This window comes from Cyprinodon tularosa, unplaced genomic scaffold, assembly GCF_016077235.1.
Source record: "Cyprinodon tularosa strain WSP-4 unplaced genomic scaffold, ASM1607723v1 ctg993, whole genome shotgun sequence".
NCBI classification, from domain to species: Eukaryota; Metazoa; Chordata; class Actinopteri; order Cyprinodontiformes; family Cyprinodontidae; genus Cyprinodon; species Cyprinodon tularosa.
Window position 1 is genome coordinate 35,566 of NW_024039777.1, and position 27,376 is coordinate 62,941.

At 38.5% G+C, this 27,376-nt stretch overlaps 2 protein-coding genes across 2 annotated transcripts; both read right to left on the minus strand.

Moving 5' to 3' along the window:
* Nucleotides 1-211: 211 nt before the first annotated feature.
* LOC119777239 (aryl hydrocarbon receptor interacting protein) lies at nt 212-6,701 on the minus strand. The gene is made up of 7 exons (XM_038276070.1): nt 6,545-6,701; nt 5,833-6,015; nt 3,877-4,065; nt 3,315-3,491; nt 3,095-3,236; nt 556-785; nt 212-469 (listed from the first exon to the last, which is right to left on the minus strand). Exons 1-7 carry the CDS (start codon nt 6,641-6,643, stop codon nt 464-466), a joined length of 1,026 nt encoding a protein of 341 aa, XP_038131998.1. The 5' UTR covers nt 6,644-6,701; the 3' UTR covers nt 212-463.
* Nucleotides 6,702-10,045: 3,344 nt separating this feature from the next.
* On the minus strand, nt 10,046-25,637 carry tmem134 (transmembrane protein 134). The gene is made up of 8 exons (XM_038276071.1): nt 25,422-25,637; nt 24,872-25,120; nt 24,711-24,778; nt 23,548-23,634; nt 23,380-23,456; nt 19,228-19,272; nt 13,147-13,200; nt 10,046-10,301 (listed from the first exon to the last, which is right to left on the minus strand). Exons 2-8 carry the CDS (start codon nt 25,082-25,084, stop codon nt 10,219-10,221), a joined length of 627 nt encoding a protein of 208 aa, XP_038131999.1. The 5' UTR covers nt 25,085-25,120; nt 25,422-25,637; the 3' UTR covers nt 10,046-10,218.
* Between the last annotated feature and the right edge of the window lie 1,739 nt (nt 25,638-27,376).

A 27,376-nucleotide genomic window follows, 5' to 3' on the forward strand; every position in this document is an offset into this window, starting at 1 on the left:
ATACCAGCAGTGGAGATATAAAAAAAAAAAAAACATACGGAAAGAGACTGCATCACATATTGGCTCCAAGTCCATATGAAACAAAATGGGGGGGGGGGGGGGGGGATTAGGAAAAAAGTGAATTCTCCATCAGGAGAAAATCCAGAAAATCTCAACTGAAACATTCATGAATCAGCACTTATCTTCTTTCTTAAATAAATAAAGAAAAAGGATCTCCTCTAAATGAAACATGCAGCACTGACTTGATTCCACGGGCCGTTAAAGTCACTCCACAGAGCCACATTTAGACGGTGAATTCAGAGGATTAGGGCTTAAATGCTTGTGGTGCCTGCATGTATACCTGAAGAGGAGAAGGTTGGCAATATGTTTGGCTGAAGTGCACAGGTAAAACTAAAACGGCGGGAATGTTCTCCTGCTTATCCGCCAGATCCATTGGCATCTTCGTCTCCGTCTGTTCTGATGTTCAACCCTGCAGAAAGAAAGAAGAGTTTCTTCAGATCAATGCCTGCTTATAGAAACAACATATAGAGCGAAGCAAACTCAGAATGGACTGACTGTGGTGGCTGCAGCTGGCTGTGCATTGAAGTCGAACAAGCCCTTATAACGACCCTTTTCCTCCTGCTTCTTGGAGCGGAGCCTCTCCTCCAAGGCCTTCAGCTCCCTGTTCACCGATGCTTCCAGGGACGGGTCCAATTCCAAGACCTTAGCAAAGTCTGCATGGGCCTCTTTGTCGTTCCAAACTGCAGCGTGAGCTTTTCCCCGTTTGTAGTAGGCCTTCACGTTATCTGGGAGGACGAAAAAAAATTAACAAACAAAACTAACCGAGCTGTTCTGTGGCAAAACAACACGTTTAATTTATCCTTTTTAATGAGCCACTCAACCATTTTAATTTAAGCAAATCGTTTTGCACATTCTGCTACAGTTTACAGGTACAGGTGCTGGTCATAAAATTAGAATATCATGAAAAAGTAGATTGATTTCAGTAATTCCATTTAAAAAGTGAAACTTGTATATTATATTCATACATTACATACAAACTCATATATTTCAGATGTTTATTTTGTTTAATTTTGATGATTACAAATGACAACAAATGAAAATCTCAAATTCATCATATCAGAAAATTAGAATATTGTGAAAAGGTTCAAAATTGATGGCCCCTGGTGCCACACTCTAATCAGCTAATTAACTCAAACCACCTGCAAAAGCCTTTAAATGGTCTTTCAGTCTAGTTCTATAGGCTACACAATCATGGGGAAGACTGCTGACTTGACAGTTGTCCAAAAGACGACCATCGACCACCTATAGAACTAGACTGAAAGACCATTTAAAGGCTTTTGCAGGTGGTTTGAGTTAATTAGCTGATTAGAGTGTGGCACCAGGGGCCATCAATTTTGAACCTTTTCACAATATTCTAATTTTCTGATATGATGAATTTGAGATTTTCATTTGTTGTCATTTGTAATCATCAAAATTAAACAAAATAAACATCTGAAATATATGAGTTTGTATGTAATGTATGAATATAATATACAAGTTTCACTTTTTAAATGGAATTACTGAAATCAATCTACTTTTTCATGATATTCTAATTTTATGACCAGCACCTGTATATCAAAGGAAGATTGTTGCCCCCCACAAAATAATTGTTTTTAAAAATTTAAAAGCACTAAAGGTTAAAGCAGGTTAAACACATTTTCATGTTAGGTCGAGAAACAATTTTTTTCCAGATTTATTGGACTTTTAAAATACTTGCAGAGATATATTCAGATGTGTAGGAACTCTAAAAATAAGCTGTTTATTATAAACAATGTATCCATTCATGCAATTTCTGCCAGGAAGAATATTTGGTTAAAAAAAATAGACCGAAACATCAGCCAGCTAATATTTTTGGCATATATTAGCTTTGTGTTTTTTGCGTTTGCTGATTCATTACTGTGTTCAGCAGCCATGCCAAAAAATCATGTCAACAGGATTCCATGTATTTTCATTTCTCAATTTTCCTCTATTGCTTTATTGAGATTAGTAGACTTAAATGTGGAATATTATTGTGTAATTTTTAACATAAATGGAGGAAGAAAAGGATTAAATCAGAATATTCAGAAAAATGGTTCACTTTTTGTTTATTAAAATGTATTCTAGTTCGCTGATGTTTAAGAAAACATCAGATTTGTCCTTAAAAAACCATCAAGGCACAGCTGGATGGAGCTTTTATATTTATATATATTAAGGATGCACGATATTGGGATTTTGGCTGATATCCGATATGCCTATATTTTAAAACTCATGTAGCCGATAACCGATATAGATACCGATGTTAAAGCTGGACAAAAATAAGTAGTCATTGAAAATAGCAGTTTTGTTCTCCATTTCTAACACTTTGAAAAGTAATATACTAAAATATATTTTCATATGCTGATATCAAATAGATTTTTAAAAACGCGGTATCAATCTATTTTACTTTCAAAATCTGGTGAAATTTCATCGTTCTGTTAAAAACTCTCGTGATATTTTGCAAATTCTTGTGAGATTTTGTTAGTAAAATAGATCGATACCGTGTCAATATATCAACATATAAAAATATGTCAAAATTTCGTGAATTTTCGGGGGATTTCTTAGCAAAACGATGACGTATAGCAATATTTCATTAGTAAAAGAGATTGATATGGTGTTTTTAAATGGCAATATATCAGCATATGAAGAAATTGTGATATTTTAATGTATCAATATTTTTTCCCTCGTCTTTAGAAGTTTTTAAGTCTGTAAAAAAGAAGTTTTTGAGGAAGAAGTAGTAGTATTTTTTTTTTTTTTTTAGACTTTAGAAACTCAGAAGCTGATCAAATATCGGGTTAAATATCGGTGGGGTGGCCGATGTCCGATATTCAGTTTTAAGGCCGATACCGATAGGGCGCCGATTATATCGCGCATCCCTAATATATATATATATATATGTATAATACCCAATAAGCCATCAGCATCATACATTAGTATACCCTTATTGGGTGTTTTTCAGGAGATGATGTCATCCGCTGTGCTTCTTTGCCCTATTAATGAACCAACATTATTGGGGGGACCAAAAGAAGTCAAGCTTTACCTTCAAATTTGGAGAGCAACGAAGAGCAGTGATCGATGACTTCGTAGTACTGGCCCTGCAGCAGCAGGCACTGGCAGTAGTTAAGAAGCAGTGGTGTGATCTTTAGGTCCAACTCTATCCAGGTTTCATCTCCAGGATGCTCCTGCACATAGATCCTAGCTTTTTATCCCTCCTACAGCAAACCCAGTAGAGCTACATGTAAATCAAACTGCTCCCAAACCTTCATCTGCAGATTTTTGAGGCAGGCGATGGCGTTGTAGTACTGCTCTGAGGCTTCCTTAATTTTGCCCTCTTTGAAGAGTGAATTTCCGTTCTCATGGATTTGAGGCACGGCGTCCAGCTTCTCTTTGTCAGTCATGGCCCACATGTCGAGCTGGTAGGAACCAGGAGGGAGGACCTGAGACAGAGACACATCACTTTAATGACATTACAGGTTTTGTTATTTTCTGTATTTATAATTATATTTCTTACATATTATATCTTAAATTCAATTTCTAATTATTTAATTATCTTTTACTGCTATTTTTGCATTCAAAACTCCATCCTTTAATGTGCCAGCTTAATTAAATCTGATTAGATTTTGTTGTTTTTGTCCAAACAAATATGCTTCTATTCAAAACTACAAACATGTGCTTAACAATTCCTTCAAAATGTATTCCTCATTTTTGTTTCATTTTATATTACAAAAAACCCCCAAAAAACAGTTATATATATGTTAAATATAACCTTAGCACTAACTAATAGATGGCATTAGGACTAGATGCTGCCCACTGCTGGCTCACCTCCAGCAGCTCGATAGCAAAGACAAGGGGCTGTGGGTTGGCCTGTAGATGATCCAGATCTTTGTGCCCTAAAGAGTGGTGGGAATGGATCTGAGCGATGCCACAGCAGTGCCTCTGGCCTTCCAGGGGATCTTTACCAACGCTTATGTTTCTCAGAGACTGGGACACGAGTGGGTAGAGTGCTGTGTGCTGTAAACAGACAAAAAACAAAACGTGAGCAGCAATGAAAAATGTAAGAAGCAAATCTACACTGATATGGAAAATATATTGAAATCCTTCGATTTTTCTTTTCCATTCCGTCTTGTGCGACCACAAACAATGGATTAGGATTTTATGTCATAGACAAACACAAAATAGGAAACGACCGATCTGCATTTTTTTTTTTTTTTTTTATTCTTCAGAGATAATCTGAAAAGTGGAGCATTTATCTGTGTTCACCCGCCTTTACTTGGATACTGCTGAATAGTGATGCCCTATTGCAATATTAACATCGGACCAATTTTAGCCGAAAAAACTAACTAGCTCGGCCGGCATTTCAAATCTCTGAAATTTTCATGCTGATGGGAACACCCTGCTTTTGTTAAAAGTTTATCTAAATCATTGGTTACTTTTACATGGGTTAGCTGTTTTCATACCTTTTGTTGTTGACTTTTGTTCCCCATTTTAGTAATATTACTTGATCAAGCCTTGATCAAGCCAGTATAATTCGTGCTCGTATCATATCGGGTCAATATTGGTATTGGCCAATCTCAAAGCTGCAATATGGGTATTGTATCTAAAATAAGAACGTGGTATCGGGACACAAACACCACTAAATAAAATCAAGAGCAACCACCACCTATCAGAAGTTAGCTAATTAATGCAGTCATGTACAACTGTAGTTTTCAAACCTTTCTGTTTTCACCAAAGAGAATATTATCTGATGCAAATTTGTAAATATCTTGTTAAACTGTTATATCATTTCTATCATGCATTTAATAAATATGCCCAAACAGTATTTTTTGTTAACTGATTATTGAAGAGGATCCCAAAGCCCCAAACGGTTGTTGATTCATAATTCAAACCTTTTGATCCATAGATGGATCTAAACAACACAACATATGGAAGAAGGTTCTATGGAGAGAAGGGCTGAACCATTTTGCCCGAAATCAAAACTGCGATCGTCTCCACCAAAGTTGTGAATATGATTTAATTTTAAGTTTCCTTTGCACTGTCTACAGTGTTGCACTGTCTTCATGACCACGAAAGCTTACTTGCCCACAGTCCATTGTCACAGGACTTTAACGTTACTGTTATGTGGAAAAGTTTTTATTTCTATTAGCTTGTACGGATTTGCACACTAGCTGCAACTGTTTCTTTCGCTCTGTGTGTGTGTGTGTGTTTGTGTGTGTGTGGGGGGGGTCTAAGTGTATTACCATCACCAAATGGTTTTGCGATTTGTTAAATTACAATTACATTGCAAATGCAATTAATTACCCAGCCTTTAAGGAAATAGTGATCAAACGGCTCATTTGGGAACTTTTTGATGTGCATGTGAGAAAGTAACAGTGCACATCACCCTGAAAATATCATCCATGCAGTGAAACATGAAGGTTGGAGCTTATTCACACCCTGGGGAAGCACTTATTTACAAATAATAAGGATCCTGGTGAGAATAAAGGAATGCCGAATGGGAATCCTGTAAGAAAACCTATAAGAGGCATCTAAACACTTGAGGCTGGGACTAAGTTTCACCCTCCAGCATGGCAAAAACCCTATAAAACACTTAACTATAGTGCAATCTATTTAAGTTATACCTTATTGTTAAACGGTCATTATGCTAGTCATAATCACACCAATGTGCTCACTTTATATGTATGCATTACTTTATGTCAGTGTGTCACAGAAAAACATTAAAGTTTGTGGTCAAAATCAAACTAAATGTGAGGAAGCAGATGGATGATGCAGCATCACTACCTTGGTGTCGCAGGTAAACTCTGCCACCTCGCCTTTTCTCATGGTGATCACTATTCTTTCCCACACAGCCAGCTTGAACTTCTTCCCCAAGATGAGCTCCATAGGTTTACTGCGACCCCCCATGGTCCTGGAGTCATCCAGCACTGTGCCATCACAGAGGCTGCTGCGGTAGTGGAAAACCACCTGATGAGACAAACAGATTGGTCAGGAACTGCTGCTGTGATCACAGGAAACATCAGGGCAACTGACTGTGTATTTTCACCGCAAACAACTAAATTATCAACTCGTCTCTGACAGGCCTAAATAACGTTTTACGTCATCGTATTTCTGACAAATCACAACGCGGGAAATTTAACTGACATGGAAAATCGACGAATCAGCGTCTAGGATTTTTTCTTCTCCGCCCACTAGCTTTACAGTACAGAAAAAAAAATAGGGGATGAAAATAAGTAAGGATTTTTAACAGACACAACTAAAAGGGGTTGATTTCAAACACCTAGTCTGATAAACTCGAAAGGTTAAAGAATGAATGTCTGGGATGCTCTGTATCATAGTCGTCAAACAAACATTTGGGGATACTTAGAAAGGATATCACGGTGGTAGCATTTTGCTTGCTAGCCTGCCTTCTCCTTGTCTCCAACTAATGCCTGTATTCTGAATAAAAGGCGACCCCTCCTTCTACAGTGTAATATTTTTTTGGTTTTGTTTTTACCTTGGTTCCATTAGGAAATGTCGACAGCTCTCCTCTCCCAGGACTTATAAGTTTCTTTCTTATTCCCTCTTCGAGAAGCTTGCGTCCCTCTTCCTCCATCCTTAACCGTTCGCGGAAAATGCCGATGTTTGCCGAAGCTGCTGCTTTCGTAACTTGGTACGTCATCTCCAGGGCTAAGATGTCAGGAAAAACAAGACAAAAAACAAAAACTTTTTTTTTTTCGTCTTATAGCTGGTAAACTCGTAAAGTATAGAATTTAATCAACTTCAAAAATAAATCACTTTTTTGTTTATATTTTATTGGTTTGTAAGAACCTGTCACATATTTCAGAGCTCAGTAGCTTACAAAGCAAATTATTTTATACAAGCCTACAGTGCTTTAGAAAAGTATTCAGACACCTTGGACTTTTCTCATGTTACGAGCCCAAACATCTGGTTTCTACCAGAATGTCTGTGAAAAATAAACTGGGAGGACATTTAATCAAGGATAACAATATAGTCTGTTGGTTATATTTAGTCCCCTGTGCCTGGGCAACCCTAAATATAAAACCCAATTGCAGCAAATTATATGAACGTGTTATTATGTTATGTTAGATTGTGAAAATTACCTTCTGACCTGAGCTATCGGGTATAGAGATAGCTCTGACCTGAGCTATCTCTATAGTTATGCTGCTATAGGCTTAGACTTCTGGAAGACATAGGGACCACTATTTTATTATTTTACTTCATTCTATCTCTATTCTCCCACTCTGCAGAATCTATTAGTTTAATCTCTAACGTTCTGCTCTCTCTGCCTTTTCTCATAGTAGCTTTGCCTAATCTGTTTCTGTTTGGCTGTGACATCATCCTGGAGAGAAATATCAGCTGTGTGGCTGCCATCAGCACCTTTGTTTATAAATGTTGGAGCTTGGCCTGTTTTCCATTGTAGTCCTGTCTCTCTGACTGTGACTAACTGGATTGGCTCTCTTCATCCTCTGGTATGGGAGCTGGCTCGGAGCTTGTCTGCCTGGCTGTGTATTTCCAGGACGGAGCCACCTGTGAAGCTGGTTAACAAGTACATTTTGTATCTCTGCTTCTGTCTCCTTGAACTCCAGTCGGCCTAAGCAGATGGCCGCTTATACTGAGCCTGGTTCTGCTTGAGGTTTCTTCCTGTTAAAAGGGAGATTTTCCTCTCCACCGTCGCTACAAGCATCCTCTGTGTGAGGGATTGTTGAGTAAATGAGTCAATGCGATTAGCTGGTTTTCCATAGATAGAAAACTTTGAACCAATCTGATGGAATTATCTGGTTGAATCGTCTCTGTAAAGTGCCTTGAGATGACATGTTCTGTGCATTGGTGGTATTTAAATAAACTGAACTGAATGGATAGACTAGACCAGGGGTGTCAAACTGGTTCCAGAAAGGGCCGAGTGGCTGCAGGTTTTGTTTCCAACCAAGCAATAGCACACCAGACTCCAGTCATTTCATAATGTCATCATGTTCAGATTGGACTCACTTGATGAGATGATAGGAGTCTGGTGTGCTATTGCTTGGTTGGAAAGAAAACCTGCAGCCACACGGCCCTTTCTGGAACCAGTTTGACACCCCTGGACTAGACAAAAACTCAAAAGGAATTACAGTTTGTGCATAATTTTACTAGAACTCCCAAAACATTCCCTGATGCATGAATTTTCCGTTTACAAAAAAAAATCAAATAAAATATTAGAATGAATCTGGCATTGCAATTATACAGGATATGTGCTGATTAGAAGCCTTAATAAACACACAATAACTCTGAGAAAATTCAAAATATGCACAATTTTATTTTCAATTCATAGACATTTTTCACACAACACTAAAACCACAGGCAAGACCAATCTCCTTGTATGTGTGTATGGAGCAACCTTAGTTCATGTACAGGTGCTGGTCATAAAATTAGAATATCATGAAAAAGTAGATTGATTTCAGTAATTCCATTTAAAAAGTGAAACTTGTATATTATATTCATACATTACATACAAACTCATATATTTCAGATGTTTATTTTGTTTAATTTTGATGATTACAAATGACAACAAATGAAAATCTCAAATTCATCATATCAGAAAATTAGAATATTGTGAAAAGGTTCAAAATTGATGGCCCCTGGTGCCACACTCTAATCAGCTAATTAACTCAAACCACCTGCAAAAGCCTTTAAATGGTCTTTCAGTCTAGTTCTATAGGCTACACAATCATGGGGAAGACTGCTGACTTGACAGTTGTCCAAAAGACGACCATCGACACCTTGCACAAGGAGGGCAAGACACAAAAGGTCATCGCTAAAGAGGCTGGCTGTTCACAGAGCTCAGTGTCCAAGCACATTAATAGAGAGGCGAAGGGAAGGAAAAGATGTGGTCGAAAAAAGTGTACAAGCAAGAGAGATAACCGCACCCTGGAGAGGATTGTGAAACAAAACCCATTAAAAAATGTGGGGGAGATTCACAAAGAGTGGACTGCAGCTGGAGTGAGTGCTTCAAGAACCACCACACACAGACGTATGAAAGACATGGGTTTCTGCTGTCGCATTCCTTGTGTCAAGCCACTCTTGAACCACAGACAGCGTCAGAAGCGTCTAAAGAGAAACAGGACTGGACTGCTGGTGAGTGGTCCAAAGTCATGTTCTCTGATAAAAGTAAATTTTGCATTTCCTTTGGAAATCAAGGTCCCAGAGTCTGGAGGAAAAGAAGAGAGGCACTTCATCCACGTTGCTTGAAGTCCAGTGTAAAGTTTCCACAGTCAGTGATGGTTTGGGGTGCCATGTCATCTGCTGGTGTTGGTCCATTGTGTTTTCTGAGGTCCAGGGTCAACGCAGCCACATACCAGGAAGTTTTAGAGCACTTCATGCTTCCTGCAGCTGACCAACTTTTTGGAGATGCAGATTTCATTTTCCAACAGGACTTGGCACCTGCACACAGTGCCAAAGCTACCAGTACCTGGTTGAAGGACCATGGTATCCCTGTTCTTAATTGGCCAGCAAACTCTCCTGACCTTAACCCCATAGAAAATCTATGGGGTATTGTGAAGAAGAAGATGCAATACACCAGACCCAACAATTCAGAAGAGCTAAAAGCCACTATTAGAGCAACCTGGGCTATCATAACACCTGAGCAGTGCCACAGACTGATCGACTCCATGCCACGCCGCATTGCTGCAGTAATACAGGCCAAAGGAGGCCCAACTAAATACTGAGTGCTGTACATGCTCATACTTTTCATGTTCATACTTTTCAGTTGGCCAACATTTCTATAAATCCTTTGTTTTTTTTTGGTCTTCAGTAATATTCTAATTTTCTGATATGATGAATTTGAGATTTTCATTTGTTGTCATTTGTAATCATCAAAATTAAACAAAATAAACATCTGAAATATATGAGTTTGTATGTAATGTATGAATATAATATACAAGTTTCACTTTTTAAATGGAATTACTGAAATCAATCTACTTTTTCATGATATTCTAATTTTATGACCAGCACCTGTAGAGGAAATGTAGTCATGGCACCAAGTGGTCCAAGTAGCAGTGGTCATTAACATAAAAAAACAAAACAAAGCAATAACAACAGTGTGACGTTACATTTTGATACAATTCATGAACTACAGTTCATTGCAACATTAAGGAAACAGAAATGGAGTGAAATGTAATGTGGAATGTGATTTCATTTTTCAAAGTAAGGCAAGTAGAAAAATTTGAAGCCTCTCCGACCCTGGACAGCACAGGTGATGTAGATCACATGATATGCTAGGAAATACAGAAAATGACAGTTAATTACAAAACAAAACAAAGAAAATGTTTAAAAGGACTCAAGAGTCAGTTTGTCTAATTTTAACATTTTTTAAACCCAAAGGTAACCTTTTTTTCACTTTTATCCTCAAATGTATACCTATAAGCAAATACCCTTTGACCCCTGCACTTAAAGCTACAGTGTGTAATAATTACAGGCATATAAATTCAGAAATTTAATATATTATACATAACTATGTTATTTATCATCACCTATGAGCTCAGCCTTTTAACCATAACATTTGCGTTGCCTTAGAATTCGTTATTTATAATTACATAGGAGCGGGTCTCGCAGCCATGGAGGCAGATATCTTTGCGCTACGGCAGCGCAGAGGCAACAAACTAGCGATTGCGAGATCTCCCATGACGCTCGAAAGTAACTACGGCAAGTTGAGAGAGATGAACTGAGACGGTACTGAACAGTAGATGGCAGTATTATGCCTGAGAAGCGTTTAGTCTGCCTGAAACCAAAGAAGAAGAAGAAGCAGGTATACTGCGCCTCAGTAACAAGAAAGGTAAACAAGGCGGCAGGCGTGAGTGACTTTGCAAACTGTTTGGCACTGTGTGGCCAAACATCAGACGAATGGAGGATCATGCCTACTCTGTATCACAACGAAAAGCGGCGGACACCGAACCCCCGTCATCTAAGAAGCGGAAACACGACGAGAATAAACGCAAGAGTGACAAGAAACGACAAAAAACACGGATCAACATTGGCACGGCATTTACACGATGGAAGTTACTGATGGAGGAAAAAGGTTTTCAAAGTGACGCTCAAGTTGCCAGTTTTCTCTTGGACAGGTAATTAATCCTATACACACAATTGTCTAATATCACTGCAGTTTTTGGAGTACAGGATGCTCAGACCTGTCTAAAACAATAACATGCTGCGTGATGATGCTGTTACTCTCCAGTATACTTATTCAGCAACGTCCCTGACGTTTCACAGGTAATGATTCAGTAATTTTCTGTAAAATAATTTTCTGGATATATACCTCGGTTACTTCTCTCCGGCTCCTTTGGAGATCTTCAAGCCTTTCCTCCTCTGCTCTCACCCCGCTGGCTCCCCTCTCTCGCCTGGCCCCAGCTGCACGCTCACCCCGGCCTCTCTGCCCTCTTCCTTTCCCTCTTCCTTGCCTTGTAACCCCCGTGCCACAAACAAGACTTGGACTCTGTAAACGGGGAATATATATTCTTCCAGCGAACACAATCTCGCTGTTAAACTAATGACTACAATTACTTCGTCTGTTTATATCACCATGCAAAGCAGCTCACCAAAACGTCACAACGATGTAGAAAAAATAACGGGTATATTTATTATCTTAAGTCTACATGAAATCTATACCCTACACAGACTAATGAAATACTATCTGTAAAATTATCTATGTAAACAAACCTCATCACTTGAGAAGGTAGGTGATGCGGACGTCGTGGAAGACATTTTGTCCCGTAACGCTCGCCGTACTGTTGGGGGGGAGAAGCGGTGGGGGGGAGACGTTCATGTTGCTGCAGTCTGCAGTCTGACCGCTAGATGTCGCTGAAAATTACACACTGTAGCTTTAAACCAAAGGGTATCAATCTATTTCTTTTCTTTTGTGGAGGATATACATTTATTGTCAAATAAAAAATGCTTGCAATGCAAATGCATGTCCTAATAGAACTGTAGTGGACACACTTCACAAAGCATGATTTTGGTCCATTTCCTCTACTGAAGACAATAGTGGAAGGGTACTAACATTAGGTCACCTTGCTATCACCACTCTAGCCAGTCTGTTAGGGTTGCTGGTTGTGTAACTTTTCTCCTACTGTGTAAAATCCTGTGTAAAAAATGGTTAAAAAAATCACGGCACACTACTACCATTGCTAATGCTACATCCAGATGATTGCACATTGACCTGCAAATGAAATTCTTGTGAGCACTCTGGTGAGAAAAAAAAGCGTTATGAAAAGGGGGGGTAAATGATTTTTCTTTTTCTACTGAAAATGATTAGATATGAATTTAGAGTCTATTTCCAAAAGATTGTATGAATAAAAAATAACAGGTTACGACTTACATTTAAACTTTAAATGTATTAAATTAGGCAATTTATTTAACCTACCTTACTCATTAACATACTAGCAGGTGAAAAAATATTTTCAAACATGTCTCAGTGAGATTTTCTTTCAGACAGTTGAAATAGTTTTTTTTTAAACTCATGCTACCAAACTTTAACATCTTTTACACCCTTTTACACATCCACTCTCACAAAGGAGTCATTCAGGGAACAAGAACGTCCAATTCCAAACTCACTAAACAAATAAAAAAAAATGTATTACTTGTCAAGATTTGTGAAAAGGACTACTTTCTTTGGTAATAAATTATTTCCTTTTATGCCCTTTAATGTAATATTTTTTATTGTATAGTGACACTAAGCTGTAACATGTGGAACAGGTAATTGCTTCTAGCACATTTTTTTTATGAATGACTAAGAAATGGGTTAAAATAAAAGAAGGAAAAACAGATTTAGCTAAGGACTTTGTAGGAAGAAATAATGAATCAGCATTAGATAAATGCTGATTAAATTGCTTTTCAAAGATGCTGCAGAAACCCCAATTTCTGGTTTCTATACCCATTTGGCCCAGAATATGACAGCTTTATCAACACTGACCAATAACCCAGAGTGCCCCCTGCTGGTGAAAAGATCTAGTTATTTTAAAAGGCGATTAAACGGACAAAGAAACAAAAGGCACAAAATCCATGAACAGGTGAGATGACCAGCATCAGTTTAAAAGCAATGTTTAGTAAAACAAAAGATCAACTTACCTCCAGGAATAAAAAGAAGCGACCCAGGCACAAAGAAAATGGCACTAGAAACACCTGTGGGGAATATCGTCATTATTGACAGACCTGCTGAAGTTATACTATTCATCACAACCAAACATTCATTTATCATTATTAGCTAAGGTTTGCATAAATAACATTTAAGATTTATATAAATAACATTACTTTTTTAACCTGATGTTCCTGAATAAAGGTGATCTTGTCTTACATGGTTTGGCTGATGTTTATGATTTACTACAATGAGAAGGACAAGGAGACACATTTTTGGTTTGGTTTCCAAATGCAAACAAAAATCCTATATTAGAAACAGATATATAAAGCTTTTTCTGTGTCAATTTTTAATCCATCTATAAATTCCAGTGTATGAGAAAAACCAACTGAATGTAATGTCATGTTTATTCAGCTAAATCTAATAGTCTAAAAGTATTACGATATTATTGCCATATGTTGTATGACCAGATGATACAAACTTTTTTCTCAATTACAACTGCTGAATATGTGTACAGAGCCTTAATATTAGTCTTTGGAAGAGAAAGCCCAAATCTTTCATCACGCTTTGGCTCTTTTCCACATACTCACCAAATTTACCTGAGGTTTGATCAAAACTCACACTTCCAATTTAAACTAAGATGATTTATATCAAAATCCACAATATAACTTCTACAATGAAAGGACCAAAAACAAAACTCTTTTTCGCACTAATATTACTTCCAAACACCTTAATGATTTGTAATAGCATCCAAAGTATTTTATAGAAACTAGGTTAATCTGTGGGTAGAGTAAACCTGGATCCTCCTTTGTCACAGTTACCCTAATTCTCACTGTGTCCAGCTCCAATCCACTGCATTTCATATGCATTATAATCAAGGAGTGCTTTTACAAGACCGCGGTGAGCAGACAGCTCGAAAGTAGAATTTAAGTCAATTCTATTTTTGCTCAATGACGGAGCCAAAACCACAGTAAATATAAAAAAGTCACATTGCTTCAAAAGGTATCAGAAAAATTAAATCATCTTGATTTAAAAATAAATAAACAAATAATCATCCCCACCAGAAGAGTGGCATGTTTTCCCAGTAACAAACCCAGGATCAAGAGGGAAGTTAGGGAACTGCTAAACAAAAAAAAAAAAAAAAAAAAAGCCAAATGACGAGAGACAGGGAGCTGAGGAATATAAAGAAACAATTTACGGTCAAGATAAAAGCAAGAAGGCATACAGGAAGAGGCTGAAAAGCAAGCTCAAGCAGAACAATATCAGATATTTGTGCTCAAGAATTAAGATGGATGATCAGACGGAAGGGAGTTTTTGCAGAGGCAGTGAACTTAATACATTGTTCAGAGGGTTGTTATGGAACAAACTCAGCATCCTTCTCTCCTGTCCACAGCCTAATGGACTTCACGCCCACCTTTGATCCAAAGGGTAAGCTCAAATGTTTAATCTTCCACCTCTGTCATCGGCCCTCCTGCTTCTATGCATTTGTTTTCAGACCAATCAGACGACAACTCAGAAGATGGTGCTGCCCCCTCCTGTTTCCATCTGTCTGCTTCTAGAAGTCAGGACCTAGAGTAGGGGTGGGCAATTCCTGTTCCTGGGGGCTGGAATCCTGCAAATTTTAGATCCATCCTTGCTCCAACACACCTGAATTAAATGGCTCGGTTACCTCCTTAGTATGCAGTCACTTCCTCCAGAGTCCTCTCAATCATCTAATTATTTGATTCAGGTGTTATGAACCAAAGACACATCTAAAAATTGAAGGATAGCGGCCCTCAGGAACTGGAATTGCCCACCTCTGACCTAGAGGCTACACCAACTTGGCATCTCCATACCTTCTGCGTTACATTAACGCACACTACTGTGTATATAGTATATAGCTATGTAGTATATTTTGCATATAGTATATTGTATGTTTTATTGTATATAGCTTTAGATTCTATATTCTGTTTTGTCTGCGCAATCAACACCAAGTCAAATTGCTTGTAAGTGCAAACCTACTTGGCAATAAACTTGATTCTGATGAAACTGGAGAGCCTGAATCGCAATAAGTCACCAGGTTCAGTTGGTGTCAGCCCAACAGTCCTGAATGGCTGTCCAGAGCAGCTCTGTGGGATTCTACAGCACCTCTTCAACCTCAGCCTGACCTGGAGATGGTTCTAGTGATTTGGAAGACCTCCAGTCTTGCTTCAGTACCAAAGAAAACCCAGCCAACAGTCCTCAGTGACTATAGACCTGTTGTTCCTGACATCCCATGAAGGTTAAAGAGAGACTTGGTCCACTGAGCATGCAAATAAACAGCTATCAAGGCCTATGCCGTTTACTTATTAACATGGACTTGGAGAGGCCATCAAAAACCTACTTAGACGAGGCAGACAGAACTGTGAGGATTGTGTTCTTTGATTTCTAAAGTGCATTTAACATAATTCAGCCTGATTTACTTGGTAAATAAAAATCCAAAAGACTCAGGTGGAGGAATCAACAATGCCTGGATCAAAGACTACTGTTTTTGAGACAAAAAGGGTCAGCAGTCTAATCAGGTAGTCAGGAGCATCACAGGGGATGGTACTCTTACCATTCATTTTTAATCTGTATACTACTCTGACTTCCAGTACAGGATAAGACCCTTGTTACCTGCAGAAATACTCAGATGACTCTGCAGTCATTACCTCTCACAGAAAGGTAATGAACTGCTAGAACCTCTGGAGAAGATTTCACAGAGGAATTCTTCATAAAAATTAAGAACATTGGGAAAAACAGTGAACGTCCTTTTTAGAAGACTGTTAAACAACAGTGTCTCCAGTCAAAGGCTTTTCCAGATACAATGTAAGACATTGCTACAGAAGATCCTTCCTGCCAAAAGCTATTAACATTTAAAACAACTTGTTTAAAACAGCTGATGGTTTACTACTACATTTAAATGCATATGTATTTAAATCCATGAGTCATACGTCGTGTATGAATAAATTAAAGTTTGCTATATAATTTCTTTACTTTTAAGAACTGCTGTTGTCATCTTCTACTTTTACCAGGACTGGGTCAGAATCCCTGTCCCCAGATAACTCCTCCAGCTCTGCTGGGGGAAGACTAAGATGCTCTCAGGCCAGCTGAGAGACACAGTCCCTCAAGTGTGTGTTCGGTTATCCCCTGGGCCTGCTTCCAGTGGGATGTCCCAAACAAAGACGTCTGAGCCACCTCTACTGGTTTCTCTTGATGCGAGGAGAAGTGGCTCCACTCTGAGGCTCTCCCGGATGACTGAGCAGGGAGTGCCCAGCCACCCTGCTCAGAAATACAATCTGTACATCCAGATTTTCTGACCATAGCTGAGGGTAGGAACGTAGACTGACCAGTTAATCAAGAGCTTTGCCTTATCAATCAGCTCTGATTTCCTTTTGTAGGTGTACAAAACATATTGGGCAAACTCCTAAGCACCTTCTAGCATTCTGCAGCGAGTATAGAGCTTGTTCAGAGTTGCACTGCCAGGACAGAAAACCCACTGCTCATCCTGAAGTCAGGTTCAAAAACCAGCCGGAGGTGCAATTCCCATATAGTTGGAACACAACCTAACCCAAGCCTTGCCAAAGTGGAGTTTTTTGACCACCCCGGTGACTTCATCCTGGTGATAAACAAATCTGATCCCAAGCACCCCATCTTTACCTCCGCCTCTTTCAGGGTTAGCAGCTCTGCCGTCCCGCAAAAAAAAAAAGTGTAAGCAAAGTAATGCTTCCCCCTCCAGAGGCACCAGACAATATGCCAGAATCACTTTGAGGCCACAGCAACAGGCACCACAGACCTTACAGCCACAGCTATAGGTGGCCACATCGACAGAGGGCGCAGATAAAATTCTCCACTAAGACAACTTCTCTCTAGCCTCCCCCAGAATCTGGGGGAAGCTCTCCTGGAGGTGGGAGTTGAATACGTCCCTGACCAAGGGCTTCACCAGTCATTCCCCGTAGACCCTAACTATTTGTTTGGGCCTGCTGAGTCAGTTCAGCTTCCTCCTCTTCCAGCGTATCCAGCTCCCTACCAGGTGTTGATCGGTGGACAGCTCTGCCTCTCTACTCTTAAGTGTCCAAAAGGAAGGTCAGAAGATGCGACCACAAAATCGATCATTGACCTCCAGCGTAGGATGTCCTGGTGCCAAGTGCATTGATGGACATCATTGTGCTTGACCATGGTGCTCATTACGGATAATCCATGACTTCCACAGAAGTCCAATAATGAAACACCACTCGGGTTTAGAGCTGGGGATCCGTTTCTCCTAATAATGCACCTCCAGGTGTCCAGCAGAATCATGTCATCTAGAGCGATTGCAACATGTGATATGCATCCCTTAGGAATGTGGAAAATCATGGAACACTATGGGCCGGATCTATCAAAGGTTTGCGTGTATTAAAACGTGAGCTATTTCACTGCGCACGCTAAAAAATGTACAAACTGATCTATCAACAGCGTGCTAAAAGCATTTGGTCTTTAAAACGTGCTAAATAGCGCCTCTGATCCATTTAGTACTTTTTCTGCAATGAATATGCAATATGGGGCGTTTACACGCTAAAGTGCGTCTTGTGGGAGGAGAACATGTAAATATATTAATTTAGCACTCGCAAAGTGATTTATCAAACTTGAACGCAATTTTGCTAACGGTATCTGACTCTATATTTAACACGTTTCAAAAGAAGGTGCAAATGGTCTGTATGCGTAATTGCGCACACATGGCAGCAGTTATTGTCGCAAGAAGGAGACATGGAAATAAAGCAAGGAGACGCAGAGAACGCATTTTTTCACTCCGTGTGAATATTTTTGCAATGAACGAGGAAACAATCATCAAAACATATCGTTTATCCAGCATTGCCATTTTGGAGCTGTTGGGGGAACTCCGAATGGATTTGGAGCCAGCCGCAAGGAGGACCCACGCAATACCAGATATCACAAAACTCCTTGCAACATTGCACTTTTTTGCATCTGGGTCATTCCAGCGTACGGTTGGAGCGAGAGCTGGGATCTCCCAATCTCGTTTTTTCAGAAGTGCTGTCCGACGGGGTCGGGGTTCTCCCCCTGCGCCTGTGGAGCAACGTGCCAAATGCTGCGGGGATCCCATCCACAGTCACAGGCCAATACAAAACACCTGTTTTTTTTTTTTTGTTTTTTTTTCTTTTTACTGCAGCACATACATCCTTAGGGAATAAAGGTTGCCAATTTATAAATATATATATATATATTTACTTATTTTTTTTTTGTTGGGGGTCACTGTAATATTTAAATTTCTTAATGCACTAGTTTGTACAGACTACAAACTACTTTGCCGCAAACCACAAAACGCGCAAAACCATCATTTAAATAGGGCGTCTCCAACAGTTTTGCACCTTCCACCAGTTACGCAATCACTCTTGTTAAATCACCCGCAAACCATGGTTCAGCCCCTCGCGCAAAATTCCAGTTTGCGAGCGCAAATTACTGCACGCAAAATTGGATCTTGATAAATCCGGCCCTATAAGCATGAAAGAATGCTGCTACTGTACGATGCCAGAAGCACAGTGTGAAAGTCTGAAGCCTCCATTTCGAGGAAACTTCCAGCTCCTGACCTTTCCTTTTTCTTTTAGACCCTGTGGCTGCAGTGCAGTCATAAAAGCAGCGCGGCAGGGGATGTCGGCCTTCATGAAGAGATTAAAACACATAGCTCTATAGCAACACCTGAACTTTGGCTTTGAACTGCTGAAGCCACTTCACCACCCAACCAAGCAGTGCATGTTATGGCCTCATAAAGACAAGAATGTACATGCATCTGCAAGCTCTAAATCATTAGGCACGACGTGTTTGCTACTACTGCTCTAAGATAAACCACTATTTTTTTTACTTAACTTCATCATTATTATATGATAAACAGATGTGATGTGTTGTTTTCTATCTTGTATTTTGCAGTAAAACATGTATTACATTCTTTTTTTACTATCCAGTATTGGAATATATTTAATCAGTTTATCTTTCTGCGTAACCCCCTTAAACACACAATAAATAAAAGATTATGCAACTTTTGGAGCAGAAATTAAAACGGCTGTGGCTCACTACTTTCTCACCTGCAGTTGGATTCAGCTGTATGACAATCCCTGTAAAAATAAGAGCTGAAAGGAAGCAGAGAACAAAACAACAATGAGAAAACAGATCAATCGTTCTATGAATTTGATTAAAACAACTTCCTTCATTTCACCTAATGATTTAGTAAGGAAGAAAGAAAGGGTCGATATCCAATTTATCATAGGGGGCAAAGTTCACTGTGTTGAAAAGTCACTGACACAACATTGCGAAAACCTAGTGATGGAGCCGTTCCTGTTAAAACAACAATATGTTTACAGCCCTTAAAGAAAGATCCTTTTTCTTTAGATTTTTGTTTCCAGTTCCTTTTTTTTTTTTTTTTTGGACTTGACAAATGCATTTTTTTTTTTTTCAAACTAAGTAACTCCACCATTAGTCTTGACATTTCAGGGGAAGCATGATGGAGTCAGTATAATGCTGTGGGAACGATTTTCTTTGCAAGGACAGGGGAAATGATCTGAGCTGTGAGAGACGAACTGAGATTAAGGCTCAATTTCTCACAGGATAATGACTTTAAACTCAGAGGTGGACAGTTCAGATCCAGAAGGTAAAAATCCTGTGTAGTTTTTTTATCATCCTGTTCAATTCTTGAGATGATCAGACCCTTTCTATGAGATGGAGCTTAAAAAGCAGACGTTGGATATAACCTCTGTATGAGCATTTTACTTTCTGAATCCATGTTGCCTTAAAGCACAACTGGATGTAAAAATGTTAAAAAAAAAATAAAAAGCACATGTAATGTTGGAAGGGTTCAGTCAAAGAGCATACCAGAATCCTTACTTAAATTTGATGACCACAGACCCCCCTGGTAAGTGTGGAGGAGCTATGTGAGAAAATCTGTCTAAGGAAAACTATCATATACTCCACAACTACAGAGTGGAAACCAGAGAGGCCTGGTTCAAAGTAAGGCCAGCTGTATAAACCTAGGGCTGCAAAGCAATAGACTTAATCACAGCATATGTAATGTAAAAATGACCTCGTCAAAGCTTAAAGCTAAATCGAACTGAGAATTTAAGGCAAGACGTGACGTTTCAAGATTTCCATGGCCCAGTTGGACACAGTTTGAGCTGTTCTGCAAAAAGGAATTAGCTAAACTGACAGTTTTTTAAGAAAACGTGCAGCTCTAACTAGGGGTGTAAATAATAATCGTTTTGGATCAATGCATCGATCCAAAAGCCGACGATCCGATGCATTGACACGTCCGCAAGAGAATCAATTCATTTTTTTTTTTCCTCCGGTCTATTTTTATCCATTTGCTCCTCGGCGTAATTCTCCCTCCCGTACTGTGGTGGCGCTAAACCTATTTTACCCTCCTACCTCGCTTCCTGGTTATACTCTTACAGCAGTGTGTTGCAGTAAGCTTGACACAGACATTTTTAAATTATGCTCAATATTGCAGCGTGGTCTGTGCTACACGCTGTGGGTCTAGATACGGCCGAGGCGGCGAGGAAGTGGGGGCGAGTTTAGTCCGACGACGGAGGGACATGAGAGCCAAAAAGAGCGGAGATCCAGGTGGAAAAAGGATCCCAGCGTTCTCGCGCACCTCGCTCTTCTAGCGGGTCAAACTTCACGAGTTGTTTTCCGCAATTTCTGTCATAAAAACAAAACAAGCCAGCCTCCTGTCTGCAGCACTGTCTGCGGTCAGCTACAATTTGGGAGAGGTGCAGCGGAGCGTCTGTGGAGGGGGCGGGGACGTCGACACTCTGGAGCCGAGGTATTACATTGCACTCATTGCACTGATTTTCTGCAGTATTTTTGGATGCAACTTTTCTACTTCTGTTAATTGCTGTTGTTTCTAAAAAATGCATAACGATATTACAACTTTCATTGATTTATTTCAAACTTGAAACTTTGTTTAGCCTGTAAGTTGTAAAAAAATTATAATACTAAAAAAATTTTTTCACCGATTAATCGAATCGAATCGTGGTGTATTTTTGATTATTGAAAATAATCGAATCGTTGGGTCAGGAAATCGATACTGAATCGAATCGCCATGATGGATGTGATTTACACCCCTAGCTCTAACTGAACTCTAAAGGCAGTTCTTAGAAAATCTGCCCCAGTAAGACTGAATTCAAATGCTCAACACACACAGGTTCCACATATTTTTTTAACTTCTACTCCTCAATATGCAATGCTTTGGTTTGGAGTATCATATAAAATCCAAACACAACATGGTGAAGTTTGCAGTTGAAACGTGACAATCTAACTCACAAACCAATTAGCCTGCTATAATAAAAAATAGCAGTGTGTTAAGATTTTTTTGTTTTCCTTGCTTTATAAAACTCGTGAACTGTTTTTACAGATCATTAAAAATACGAGGTAAATTTGGAGTTAAGAAACTTCCCTCTGTGTATTAGAAGTGCGTTTTAAGGCCTTGTGCAAAGGAGTTCCCTACAGATTCACGTTTCTAAACGTGTAGAACTTAATGAAATGACTATCAGCTAGTGGATGCGACTGCTTCTACAGACACAGTGATATGAGAGGTTCATGTAAGAAATCCTGTAGCAAGAGGAACGAAGAAGCCAATGCAGTCAAACAATAAGTTCAGGGAACGACTGAAATGTTGCAGGAGGTACAGACATCGAACCCATAAGACTGGAAGTTTTTTTTCTAATGACTCATCCTTCAAATGATCTACACGTTACCAATCCAGAGAGAAAAGAGCTAATATTTCCCTAAATTCTGCTAACTCAAATGTTGCTTTTAATCTAATGAAGTAGGCCCACCCACAACTCTGTCCAGTAGCACAGGCATGAATAAAGTGTGGGTTTAACACTTCTTCCTGGGGGAACTTGGTCTAACAATTGAGGCACAGTTTGCTGAGCAGCATATTTACTGGGATGAGGAAGCATCATGTCACAAGGCTAAAGTGCTAACAAAGCAGGTAAGAGATTAGGGAATTGCTCATTCTAGATCTGTGACCATTTAACTCTGCAGATCTAATCCCTTTGGAAACAGTTCCCAACAAATATATCCAGAATGCCAGAGTAACAGCCTGAACACACCGGCTGTGTACGACTTTTTAATCTCTGATCTGATTTTTTTTCCATGTCACACTGACTGCGTATAGAGAGCCCCTGACTAGGCAGGGTATGCAGATCTGTGCAGATTTTTTTCACTTCTGTCTCTGTAGTATATTAGACAGGTTTCAGGTATTACAGGCTAACAATGGAACCAAACGACCCAATCGTCGGTTTCAATTTGCATGTTTCGAAGCAATACAAGGCCTTGTCTCTATAAAGACTAAAACTCACTGCGGATCCAGACATTTGAATTGAGAAAGCTTCCTGGAGGGCAAGCGAAACGTCTTCAAACCTTGGAAACCAAGTCTAGTGAATTGTTTTTTAAACTTTTACGGAATTCTCCTTCTAAAGTTATTATTTTTCCGAGGAGATTGATCAACTGTACTTTCTGTCGCTCGTTTTTGCGAGGCTCAACGAAGAACACAGTTTTCTGTGTTCCTGAATTCCTAATCCCCGTAATATTTCTTTTTTTAATGTTTCATTCATTGTTTTGGAAGGAGTCTGTCCTGCTTGCTATATATGCTATATGTGACTCAAAAACTGTTTTTCCATGTGCTTAACAGTTTTTATTTAGTATTTCCCCCACAGCGGATGCGTTTTACTTTGTAACCGCTTCTCTCTTCCTGTCAGACCCATGAAATTGCTAGGTAGTCTGACTAGAATAGACATGGGGTCTATCTCAGTCAGACCAACACAAGCCCCCTTGTGTAAAATCATAAGGGGTGTGATCATCCCCTCTAAATATCATAACCTCATCCTACAAGATTTTCGGTCGCATTAGACGCAAAATTTGATTTATTTTTTTCTGGGCTTAACAAGGTTGATGCTTTTAATACTGATGATTGAATTTCATTGAATACAGTTGTCAATAAAAGCCTATTTCTTTTTAAAGTTTTTTGGGAAATGCTGAAAGAAGATAAAAAAAAACAAACAACAAAAGTAGGTAAAAAAAAAAAAATTAGTTTTTGGCAAATCAATGATATTTTAAGTAGTAATTGTGTGGAAACACAAACAGACAACAGAAAGCCCTGCTTTACAAGATAAGCAGGAAATAATGTGTGCATATTTTAATGTAAGAAGAAAAGCAGCAAACACCAGATGTGAACTCACCGACTCCAGTGATTAGGAGCAGGAATGAAGCGAGAACGACTCGTCTGTTTTTCTTCACCAGCGGGTGGGACACCCACCTGAGAAACATGCATCTGCTTTATCTCCGTCTGTGTTTTTCTATGTAAAGGCATGCATGTTTTTTATTTTCCTATTGAGGAGTGGGCTTACCCGCAGCATCGAGCCGAGAGCTGCGTGTACGAACTCAAGGTGCTAAAGGACCACTGAGAGCTGCAGTACGACAAAGTAGCCGGATCGCTTTGGAGAGATGGAATAAAAAGTTTTTAAGATAGTTAGAAAGAAATGAAATGACCTGAAAATTCAGCTTTCTAGGGTCTGTTAAATGTTATCGACTAAATCTGAAAGCTTTGCAAATGAGAAAAAAATAAGTAAATTAACTTTGCTTACATTCAAACTAATATCTAACTTGATTAACACCGTTATGCCAAATTAATTACTTTCAAGCAAACACTGTTCTAAATGTATTTCAAACATCCAAAAGGAGCCTGATATAATTAAAAACGGTAACTAAGATGTGAAATTTGCCATACACATATTACCATGCATAAAAATATGAATTTCTTGTTATTCAAATTATTAATTTCATAAATGTTTTATACCAAATTTCTCCCAAAGTGAAATTAATCCACTTTCCTTTAGCTGTATTAGAATTATATACACACATAAATATATATATATATATATATATATATATATATATATATATATATATATATATATATATATATACACACATAAATATATATATATATATATATATATATATATATATATTACGGTAGTGTTGCACTGATACCGATACCAGTATCGGGGCCCTGATACAGAACTATAATGTTGGTAGCGGTATCGGCGAGTACCAACAAATAGGGCACCGATACCATTTTGAGAGCCAAAACTTCATTAAACTATTATATACTATTATATATTAATAAAAAGTTTTACTGGATTCACTTTGTATTAGTCTTTTTCCTGCTTCACAAAGGTAGGCAGCAGCCTGACAAAGCCATGATGGCAATTATTTTACACCCAAGTAGTATGCAGTACTACATATATACAAACGCACACATCAATTTCAAACAGATGGTATCGTATCGGCCGATACTGCACAGCCAGGTATTGGTGCCAAAAAAGGGCATTGGCGCAACTCTAATATATAATATATATATATGCAGCAATTTTCAAAAAATATCATTACAGATGTTGCAATTCCGGGGCCTGACTGTACTTTAAACATCAAATTTAATTCCTAGTTTGGGGGAAACTGGAATCTGTCCAACACTTTTAAAGGATGAAACCAAAGAAAACCGCTCTACCTGATTTTGAAGAAGTTATTGAAGGAAGAGTTGCCATTGTTGCCCAGTGCGTCTTCATTTTCCAGATTCTATGAAAATCAGAGAGATTGTCAGGCAGATAGAAGTTAAAAAGCAGGACTATATAAATAGAAAAAAACCAACAGATGGCGGGTTTCTCCTACCTGATACTTCAGGTTGCTGTGATCAGGTGAGCCTGTGGCTGCAGCTGAAGGATGAGCCTGAGGTTTGGAGAAGGTCAGGGGCCCAAACGTCATCTCTCCATCTCTCTCCTTCTCTTTGCTCTTCCATCCCTCCGGGTTTCCATCAGAGACAGCAGCCTCCTCCTCTTCTCCATCCAACACGAAGGCATCATCGATGGTGAACTGTGATGCCATGCTGTCAGTCCCTGAGCTGCTGGGATCTGATGCTCACTGCAGAGAGATCACCATCACAGCACACATTAACTACCAGAGAAGAGATGGACCTGCTTTCCTTCACATTGTCCCTGTAAACTTTCAACAGACATGCTTTTAAATCACCATAATAACTAGCTGCGTCACTTATATAAACACTAACACCTCTACGCCCCAAAAACAACGGCAGCAATGGCGGTTTGATTTTAACGGACATATTTTAGCGGATGTGGTCCTCCAAAGCTAACCCTCTGAGCTGTTTCTGCCATTGTTTGTCCTCTTTCCGCTCCAAGATCAGATGACCAACAGCTAAACTTACTGTCTTTGGAAAAACTTGGCTCCGAAAAAGGAAAAAACAAAACAAAACCTCCTCCGAAAGTAGTTTTCAGAATCGTCACATGCTATAACAGTCGAAGAAGAAACCGTTTGAAGCGTTAATAAGATTTAAAAGTAAATCTCGGCTTAATTAAGTTCTTCCAAAGTTTTGAAGATCGTCTTTATCGCTCGGCTTTCGATTGGACACGACTGATTCCGCCCAAACAGCTTCTGTTCCTCCTTCAGGGTGATTAATCCACTATCGATTTATCCAACAGCCCATTTCCCTTCCCAAACTATTGGTTCGGAGCAGTTTTTGTTAAGTTGAAGTAATATTTAAGTACCAGATATCACGCTATTAGCTTTAAGTTTGAAGGAAACAACATACAAAACATGGACTTGTTATAATATGGACTTGTTAATTTCACTGGAGAGGTACATATATATATATGTGTTTATATATATGTAAATATATGAACATATATATATATATATATATATATATATATATATATATATATATATATATATATATATATATATATATATATATATATATATATATATATATATATATATATATATATATATATATATGACAGAAAATGGATGGATGGATGGTCTGCTGTGAGTACGACAAAATCCACCAGTGTTTTAAACAACCTTATTTCGATAATTTCAGGAAATAATTTACATTTTTACTTGTAGGCTACTGTATATTTTAGCAGACAAGGGTTAGATCATTGGTTTGATCCAACATACTGGGTAAGGCTTTTAACCCCCCAAAACACATAGCACCCCTTTGATTTTTCTTTTTTCCCAAAGCCTCAAGGTGCAGCTCCCTCTGATCCTTTTCAGACATGTTCTATTCACAAACCTACATTCTTCTGATAAAACTACCCCAGGCTAAAAAGCAGAAATCTGTTCTGTCTAAGAACACTTTGGCTGAATAGTGTTTTCAAGGTGCAGAATGACAAATCAGCACTGGACAGCTCATTATGTTAATTCATTTTAAAGCTACAACATTACTTGACTGGTAAGATTTGAATTAATACAAATATTTTCTTTCCTTTTTGCCAAACCCTGCATAAAATAATAATCAGCAAAAAATACTTATTCTATGTGTTTGACATGTGGGTGTGTGTATGTGTGTGTGTGGGCGTGGGTGCTTCTGTGAGTTTAAAATTTTAATTTTTTCTGTTATTAAAGATTTTCCGGTCTATGGTTCTCACTTATAGTCAAGTGCTTATAAAGAAACAAAGTTTCGAAAATTGCAGATAAAACATCAAGTGACCTGTATGGCCTTGAAAGGGACATTTGAAAATATATTTTTCAGACAAAAAAAAAAATAAAAAATGGCATTAATAGTTTATATAACCACAAGTCTTCATTCGTTTGCTTGTTCTGGACTGATACTATCCTGTAAAGAAAACTATAGCTGCATATTTCTCTAAAGTTTTATCTTCATTTAAAATAATTCTAATGAAAACATTGAAATCTTTTACTATACCTCTAATTAAAAGCAGTTTTACAGCTTTTTGTAAAGTGAAAAAGTGAAAGATTTAAGCACAATTTTAGTGATAGCTAATCACAATCAACATCATTACAACATTTCTGCTGCATTGAAGATGACCTTGTTTGGCTATTTCCATAAAAAATATTGGGTTTATATAAACTATGAGTTTTACTGGATTATGAAAGTGAATTGTGAATCTTTGAGATAAAATGAACATTATTAATTTATAGTTGTGTCAGCTAAACTACCATGGATATGAAAATCTTTTTTTTATTTTTAATTCAAGTATGAGTATATTGTTTACCAATCTTGATCCACATTTTCTACATCCGCAAAACTGCAGTGCATTTTTAGATGTCGCTTCAATGCTGGCCTTAATCCACTCTTCTCACGGTGGAAGAGAATGAGGAGTGAGTTGCAGGAGGGGGCTCAAATGAGGAGCA